The 9,369-nt window shown below is 36.4% G+C and overlaps 1 protein-coding gene across 2 annotated transcripts; it reads left to right on the top strand.

Moving 5' to 3' along the window:
- The first annotated feature begins 776 nt into the window (after positions 1–776).
- On the top strand, positions 777–8,195 carry isl2b (ISL LIM homeobox 2b). 2 transcript variants are annotated; one of them, XM_037792235.1, is made up of 6 exons: positions 777–911; positions 1,277–1,466; positions 2,043–2,305; positions 5,000–5,295; positions 6,541–6,708; positions 7,411–8,195. In XM_037792235.1, exons 1-6 carry the CDS (start codon positions 854–856, stop codon positions 7,525–7,527), a joined length of 1,092 nt encoding a protein of 363 aa, XP_037648163.1. In that variant the 5' UTR covers positions 777–853; the 3' UTR covers positions 7,528–8,195. The 2 variants fall into 2 exon arrangements, with proteins under 2 accessions (XP_037648163.1, XP_037648156.1); XM_037792228.1 differs by lacking the exon at positions 777–911 and having other exon boundaries at positions 1,283–1,461.
- The last annotated feature ends 1,174 nt before the right edge of the window (positions 8,196–9,369 follow it).

Genomic DNA, 9,369 nt, shown 5'->3' with positions numbered 1-9,369 from the left:
TTTTTTAGAGGGGTAGATACTGAATATTTTTTTAGTATATCCTCCTGGGAACCGAGTTAAAAAAAGTGTCTTCCAAATACTTTTTTTTGTGATTTCCTTCCTATTTAGGGTTAAAAAGAAAATCTTAACAATTTAGGCTTGTTAAACTTTATTTTTATTGTCCACTGTAGTGGACAACAGGACTATTTCAGTGTGAAAAGACTAAAAAAATGAACAGATTATGGCTGTAGAGTGATATTAAACCAAGAATACATTCAAATTGATTAAAAAAAAAAAAAAAATCACATGCCATATCACTGGAAAGCCCAGGATGTCCTCTTTACAATACACCAGGAGTTGATAGAGTAGATCAAAAGAGTAAGAGTATATGCATGTGGACACAATCCATAACAGAGGACACATGTCAATGGGCTTGGTCTCAGGAGGATATGATGATGATAATGATGATAATTATCACTATCATGAATGTGCATCTTAAAGAATCAAAAAGGTTCCATGGTGTTAAAACATTTTAATTTAACTATATATTTTTTTTGTTGAATCTTTGAAGAAACAAAATCTGCATTCTTAAGCTTTTGTCATGCAAACATAAATATGCAATGGATTTATTTATTTGTACAGGTTGAGAGATGCAGCAGGGTGATTGGAGCGTTCTGTGTTGACGTCATGACGTCATAGCAGCAGCGTGGTGTATCCTGCAGCCTCCTCTGCTCTTCCTCCCTCCTCCTCCTCCTCCTCCTCCACCACCCTCCCAGTCCGGAGAGACACACGTTATCAGGGAGGCAGCCGAAGGGCCAGTCATCTCCTCACATCTTTTTCTGCATCTACCACAATCCCCCTTTATCCGTCCTGTATGGTGGATATTATTTTCAGCTCTTCTTTCTTGGGTGATATGGGGGATCATTCCAAAAGTAAGTAAAGCTAAACTGCTCGGTGGAGTTTTAAGTGGCAGATTTTGTTTTCGTCACGGTGGCATTATGGGGCTACATGATATATATATATATATATTCAGCAGTGCAGCGATTAGTAAAGTTATTTTTTTTTAATGATGCAATATTGTGTAGTATCATTTTGCATTTAGGAGGTGCTTTTTTTTTTTTTTTTTTAGAAATGAAACAGCTTGACGAATACTAACAAAAGTCTTCATCTGTTACATAACACAAGTCTGCAAAAATAGAGGAATGTCCCTGCAAAACTGCAAAACTGGACTTTAAAAAGGAAGGAATAAATGCATAAATGTTTGTGATTATATTTGGCTGCGTTTTTCTTTTTGCAGAGAAGCCAGGATTCGCGATGTGTGTCGGATGTGGAAGTCAGATCCATGACCAGTACATCCTGAGAGTCTCTCCCGACCTGGAGTGGCATGCAGCCTGCCTGAAGTGTGCAGAGTGCAGCCAGTACCTGGATGAGAACTGCACTTGTTTCGTCCGGGACGGAAAAACCTATTGCAAAAGAGATTATGTAAGGTAGGAGTTTAATCAGAATATTCCCTGAATATAGACATGAAGTGTAAAGATAATACTTTATATTATGAAGAGGCTAATTAAAAAAAAAGACTAATTTGGATATAAAGAGGAAAAGTGCGCACATAAAAACAGCAGACCTTTGTGCATTTTGTACGTTCACTGCACAATATTACACAAAAATAGAAAATACACTCCACAGTATTTTTGTTATACGATACAACTGTATTGTCAGTTTGCACTGAAATTCATTTTGCATCCATAGGCAGCTCAGTTTGAGAAAAAGTACACATACAATAGACATACTGTTTACCAGACAGACAGACAAAGTAAGACCCATCAGACAAAAAAAACGAAACACATTTATTCATACATAACCCATTACAAAACGACCATCTGTCCTCTGGATTTACATGTCTTCAGCAGCACATTAATCCATTAAAATAAAAAGGAAATTATAGCATAAGCTCATTTAGATATAGGCTACAGCTCAACTCCGAAAGTTTTTCCTTTTTTATTTGTTGCATTTTTCTTCCTACATTTTTAATTCTTTGACATTTCCCCCCTTTAATTTTCCAGGTTGTTTGGAATAAAATGCGCAAAATGCAACCTGGGCTTCAGCAGCAGCGACTTGGTGATGCGAGCCCGGGATAACGTTTACCACATCGAGTGTTTCCGGTGCTCGGTGTGCAGCAGGCAGCTGCTGCCGGGAGACGAGTTCTCTCTGCGGGAAGACGAGCTGCTCTGCCGGGCAGACCACAGCCTGCTGCTGGAGAGGAGCTCCGCAGGAAGCCCCATCAGCCCGGGACACATCCACTCCAACAGACCGCTGCACCTGGCAGGTCGGAATATTAATATTATTGTTATATTTGTATTTGTATTTTATTTATTTTATTTATTATTTTATATTTTACTTAAGCCAATTGTTTATAATAATACCAGAACATCATAAAATCTGCAGACATTTCTTATTCTTATTCTTATTCTTAATCATAATCTTAATCTTAATCTTAATATTATTATTCTTATCCTTATTCTTATTCGTATTCTTATTATTATTCTTATTATTCTTATTCTTATTATTTGTATTATTCTTCTTCTTCTTATTTATTTATTTTACTTAAGCCAACTGTTTATAACATTACCAGAACATCACAAAATCATCAGTTTATTCCTGAATAAGAGAAATCTATTGAAAGAAATTCTCATATTTTACAACTTAAATAAAAAGAAAAGGTTTGCTTAAGTTTCGAAAAACGAAATAAAAAAAATCAATATAAAATTGTCAAGGATTTTTTTTAGCCTTCTTTAACATCCAGATTTGTTTGTGGTTGATGAGACCTTTCTTCAGGCTAATTTCATAATTGATCTCATTAGCTCTAACCTGCTCTGTTGCCATTATCTGAATAATCTGGTAGGCTTATTTGAGCCTATATACACACGCACACACACACACACACACACAAGCACACTGTGGCAGATAGACTATAGCCTATATGTCAGTATGTGTGTGTGGGTGTGTGTGTGTGTTTGCAGAGCTGCCATCCTGAGGCGCCTGCATGCCAACAGAAACAGAACAAAGCAAATGTGTGAATAATGTTCACTAACTTCCTACTTTAAAGAAATACCTTTAACACAGCAGCTCAGTGCAGAGACACTGCAGGCCTCCAGGTGGGATTTCATATTCCAGCTGCGCTTTTTAAATCTAATTGAGGCCTATTTGGTGAAAAAAACAGCCTCCTTTTTTATTGCGATACGGTTAAGGATTATTATAGGCTGACAACAGCAATGCAAGACGTGAGTGGTTAGATTGCAAAACGCAAATCTTAAAAAAAAAAACATGCAGTTTAGTCTTTGGAAATGTCCCCTCTGTATATTATGGACCAGAATTTCGTTCTTATTTCCATGCAAGATGTAAATCAACATATTTTTTAATCTAGGAACTTCCCAATAGATTTTTCTCTTTAACCTTTGGTTTTAAGCTATTGCAGACATTTTTAATCATAGAAAAGCATGCCTGGCTGATAAATATGATTGCATAAAACAAAGATGTAAAAGGCATAACAGTGCAGATTGAAATGAATGGGCTGCTAAGTAACTGTATCAAAGTGTGACACACTGTAAACAATTGCTGTTAATTTACAGCAGGATTTCAACAGTATTAACCTGTTATTGCTAAAAAAAACAGTGCTTTACTGTTAATACAAAAGAAAACCTGTTAAATTATGCTCATAGGCAGTTTTTTAACTGAACTATAACGCATTCTTAAAAAACAGGACTTTACTGCTGATCAACTGTCTAAAGTATCATCAGTAACAGTTTCATGCAGTATTTGTTTTAATTCTGGGACCTGATCTGCACATGTGAGGCTTGTACATTGTACATGATTGTACAATCAGTGAATTAGCTTTATTGTTCTTCATTCACATGTTGTTATGGTTTGCATTCTGTGCTTGTAGCCAGCTAGAGACACACATGTTGGGAAACGTGTCAACAAGTCTATTATAGCCTTTTTCCTAACAAGTGCCTTTAATTGTATTTAGTGTGACTATTCCTATGTCTGTAACCTGCTAAGTCTATTCATCTAGGCAAAAATAATGTTTATTAAAATGTATGTAAAAAATACAACCTAAATAGTGCATTAAAACAAATCAATAAGATAATGTAGAAGAAAGGTGAAAAAAATATAATGAATGTTTAAACAGTAAATTAACTGTAAAATACTGTGAAATTAATAAAGTTCAAACTGTGTTTTTCATTAACAGTACAAAGCTGTAAATTTCAGCGACAGTATAATAATATTAATTTTACAGTAACATAAGGGCAACCCTGCTGCCAGTTCTTTACTGTTATTTTACTGGGAAATTCTTAACAGTGTAACTGTATCAAAAAATTATGCAAAACGTCTTTCACCTCTGAATATTATGGAGCACAATTTCGTTCTTATTTCCATGCATGATATAAATCAAAATATTTTACAATATAGGAACTTCCTAATAGTTTTTTTTCTCTTTAACCTTTGGTTTGGAGCTATTGCAGACATTTATACAATAAAAAATCATGTCAGACTGATACATTATATTGCATAAAACAAAGATGTAGAAGGCAAAACAGTGCAGATTGAGATTAATGGGTTGCTAAGTAACTGTATCAAAAATTCTTGCAAACGATTTCGTTCTTATTGCCATGCATGATGTAAATATTACAAATATGTTATAATCTAAGAACTTCCCAATTGTTTTTCTCTTTAACCTTTGAATTTAAGCTATTGCAGACATTTATATCATAAAAAATCATGCCATGCTGATAAATAGTCTGGTCTTTGGAAATTCATGCAAACGTCTTTCACCTCTGCATTATGGAGCAGAATTTCGTTCTTATTTTTAATAAAACATCATGCCAGGCTGATAAATATTATTGCATAAAACAAAGATGCAAAAGGCAAAACAGTGCAGATTGAGAAGTAACTGTATCAAAGGTTGACAGTCTTACTGGAGCTTTTGTGCAGCTTCTGACGGATGTTTTTTCCTCTGCAGACCCGGTCACGGTGCGGCAGGCCCCGCATCGGAACCACGGCCACAAGCAGTCTGAGAAGACGACCCGGGTCCGGACGGTGCTGAACGAGAAGCAGCTCCACACCCTGCGGACCTGCTACAACGCCAACCCGAGACCGGACGCCCTGATGAAGGAGCAGCTGGTGGAGATGACCGGACTCAGTCCCAGAGTCATCCGGGTCTGGTTCCAGAACAAGCGCTGCAAAGACAAGAAGAGGAGCATCCTGATGAAGCAGCTCCAGCAACAGCACCACAGTGATAAGACTGTAAGCATCTTTGTAAGTTAGGACCACTTTCATTACTACTACAATTATGCATTCATTCGTTCATGTATTTACTTGTGTTTGCTTATTATTTTAAAAAACATGATACATGGGAACTCAATTCACCCAGTTTTTATTTCTATTTGAGACTGGAATAAAGCTTTTAAATGCAACAGATGCCTTATGAACATAATAACCTTAATGTTTTCCATGAAAATATTGTGTTTTTAGGTTGTTTGCCTTGTGATTATCACTATTTACTACTCTCAACAAAGACTCCATTTATTTTTTTTTACAAAAAAAACTATCCTTTAGTACAGATACTCACAATTATTCCACAAAGCATGCTGCTGCTGCAGGTTGTTTTACTTTACCAAGATCCAAAACCAAATCAGGTCAACGTACAGCAATATAATGCAAGAATGGAATTCACTCCCAAATCATATTACACAACAAAATACTATAATGGTTTTAAAAAAAACACTAAAAGAGCATTACTTAAGAAGAAACTTTAGTAATTAATAAGCATGTTTTCCCTCCCCAAAAGTTTCCTCTTGGGTTATAGAGCAAAGATTGAACTATGGTGTCAGAGCAAGAGAGGTAGACCAAGCCTTGTGTGCAGAGGACGTTTTTACCTTTCAGGTCAAGCAACTGAAGCCAATTATATCTATTTGAGACTGGACTAAAGCTTTTAAATGCAACAGATGAGCATAATAACCTTGTAGCTTAATGTTTTCCATTTGTTTGCCTTGTGATTATCACTAGTTGCAGATACTCTATTTTCCGAAAGTAAATTACCACCAGCATATAATTTTACTCTTTTCTAAACTTTAGTTTGTAGTTACACATAAGACACAGTATACAGCCGCTCCAGTTGGCTCCAGTGCTATTCTGTATTCAAACTTCAGGCCAATGAATAATGAATCAACTGCTTTGGCTTCAGTTGCTTGACCTGAAAGGTAAAAACTTCCTCTGCTGCACACAAGGCTTTGGTCTACATCTCTTGCTCTGACACCATAGTTCAATCTTTGCTCTATAACCCAAGAGGAAACTTTTTTGGAAAAAAAACGTGCTGTCTCAATTATTCCAAAATTAGCATTTATCATACATAAAATTGACACTTTTCACTTAGAAAAAAAGTATTTTCAAAACATAGGTGTCATGAGAACAGAGCAGGTTTTTTAAAGTTCTTTCTAAAGTGACAGGACACAGACAAATAATGCTTATGCTGTGCTTTTTTTATTATCATTATTTTGTCAGAACCTGCAGGGCCTCACAGGGACGCCTCTTGTGGCTGGGAGTCCTATCCGACATGAGAGCTCCATGCAGGGAAACCCAGTGGAGGTTCAGACATACCAGCCTCCATGGAAAGCCCTGAGTGAGTTCGCCCTGCAGAGCGAACTGGACCAGCCAGCCTTCCAACAACTGGTGTGTGTGTGTTCAGGACAGACTGAGTTAGACAGACATGCATGCACACAGGCCAAGTGGCATAGTCCCACAACATGCAATCTCCTATTGAGACCTATTTATCCATCTATCCATCTATTTATCTATCTATCTATCTATCTACAGAGATGTATGCAAAGTAATATGTTGGTGCTCACACACATGCACACAAACAGTAATCAGAATATTGTTGCATGTGTGAATACAGACTTGCATCACACACACACACTCTGAGAGGCCACAAGCATGTCAGCATTGTGTCTCCATGTCAGCAAAAACAGGGAAATGATTGAATTATTATGAGAAAAAGTATATAAAAGATAATGGGTATTTGTAAATATGTTTGTACAGGTTTAAATACATCCGATAATACAGTCTCTACTCTGTCAAGAATTTACTGTTTGTTGGAAAATAGAGAAGTATTTTTATTTTGAAGTTTTTTGGTTTCACATTTAACCCACCTGAGTTATGCACTTCAGACAATGTCTTACTACTAATTTGTACTGTAAACCTCCTCTCTTTTTTTTATTGAACTATGATACTTTTACAACCAAAATTTTCAAAATAAAAGCCCGGATATTTCGCATATCCTGACAATTTGACTTCTGTCTGTTCAGGTGTTTTTCAAAATAAAAGACTGAATATTTCGCATATCCTGACACTTATTTGCTTCTGTCTGTTCAGGTGTCTTTCTCTGAATCGGGCTCTCTTGGAAACTCCTCAGGCAGCGACGTGACTTCTTTGTCCTCTCAGTTACCGGACACCCCCAACAGTATGGTACCCAGCCCGGTGGAGACGTGAAAGGGGGCCCCTCAGACCTCCTGTTGGTCCCCCCAAACCTCCCTCCTATCCCTCCTGCAAGGACGTTTTGCAGCATGATCCCGGTCCCCTGCATGTGACCAGCTCATCACATCGCCCAAACTACAGAGAGGAGAGTGTTTTTTCTTTATTATTTCATGACATGGAGGAGATGGAAACCAAGAAAGCACCGATTGACTCCAAGTTTTTTTTTTTCTGGAGCTGTCATTGACAAAAACTAACAATTGTTGCATGACTTGACGGAGAGAGAAGATGTACAGAAGAACCTCCCTGATGGATATACTACTACAACAACAAACCTTCCACTCAAAAACAAAAAATGGAAACATTTTTTGGAAACAGATGGACATTGTGCGAGTTCATTGTGATCATAATTGTGTCTTTGTTTCTTCAACATGAGACATTTTTTGATACATTTATTGCGTTTTTGTGGAGTCCCGTTGACTCTTTTGTCTTACAAAGGTCAGAGCATGATAATCTGCTAATTATTCGTGTTGTAAAAAAATACTTTATCTTAAGGGGCAGGTTGTTTGAGCTTCTCGAACAAAAAAAAGTAAATTATTGTTATATTATTTATTGGTAGGAAAGCGATTCGTAAAGGGATTATTAAATGATAAAAAAAGAATAATAAAAAAAACAAGCTGAATACATAACGTGTCAATTTTTACTACCTCTGTCGCTTTTTGTATTTGCAAGCCTATAATATTTTAATTTATTTGCTCTGAAATTAGTAACATATTTCCATCTATCATTGAAAAAGTAAGAAAGTAAGTGAATGCACGGATCTAATTAGATTTTTTTTTTTTTTGTATTTTGTATTTTTTATACTTTATTTTTTCCCTTTTTTCAAGGCTGTTTTCATATATGCAATCCACTGTTTACTGTTTTACAGACAAACCCATCAAGTACACTATAGTGGAAACAACCTCAACATTCAAAACAAAAACAAAAACCAGGAAAATAAATAATAATAATGACAAAAAGAAAGAGTAGAGTTAAAAAAAATCAAAACAACAAAGCAAACAAAAATAACAATTTTTATTTTTTTTATTTTAGTGCTCTTATATGGCGACAAAGTCAAATTCACTGTCCAGATCCAACAGATCATTATACTCCTCATGACAGTTTTTTGATTTGTGCAAAAAAATAAATCCAAAGCTTCTGCAGCCATGGGGTGATTTGAGGATTTAAAGGGTTATAAAAGAAATCAGAATCAGAATCAGAATCGTGTTTATTGCCAGGTATTAGAGGTATACACTAGGAATTTGCTTTGGTTTTGTTGGTGCAAGTCAAAAAGTATAATAACAAAAGACTGGATAAAAACGTTAGAATAAAATAAGAATAAAAAAAATTGAAATTCTACCAATATACAATATACAAAATAAGCTATAAACACGATATAAACAGATTGCTGGTGTGCAAACAATCAGGTAATATCAAAGTAATATTAACTCCAGTTGCACTGAACATGTTTGTCCTGCTCAACCTATATAAGCTGCAGCCCATGCAGAGGCTCTCTGTTGTCTTATCATCCCTCCATCTTTCCCCCTTCGGTTATGCAGCAGAAATCAGCCCAGTGGTCATTTACTATCTCGAGGGCAAAAAGCTGCAGTAAATTGTGTTCAGTCCAGTTCCTCTGGTTGAGTCACAAGCTGGTCTAGACCTCCTTATCTAGTCCTGGCATCACCTGCAAAGCGACCCACTAACTGAAGCCACAACAAACTAACCTAACACCCCCCACCTCCTCCATAGAAACACACACATATGTGCACAAGAGCAGCTCGTAAAGGGTCACTTCTTCTCCTCCTCGGTTTATTTTCCTTC

The sequence above is a fragment of the Sebastes umbrosus genome, chromosome 2 (genome assembly GCF_015220745.1).
Source record: "Sebastes umbrosus isolate fSebUmb1 chromosome 2, fSebUmb1.pri, whole genome shotgun sequence".
NCBI classification, from domain to species: domain Eukaryota; kingdom Metazoa; phylum Chordata; class Actinopteri; order Perciformes; family Sebastidae; genus Sebastes; species Sebastes umbrosus.
The sequence above is the reverse complement of the archived record's forward strand: the minus strand, read 5'-3'. Positions and strand labels throughout refer to the sequence as shown.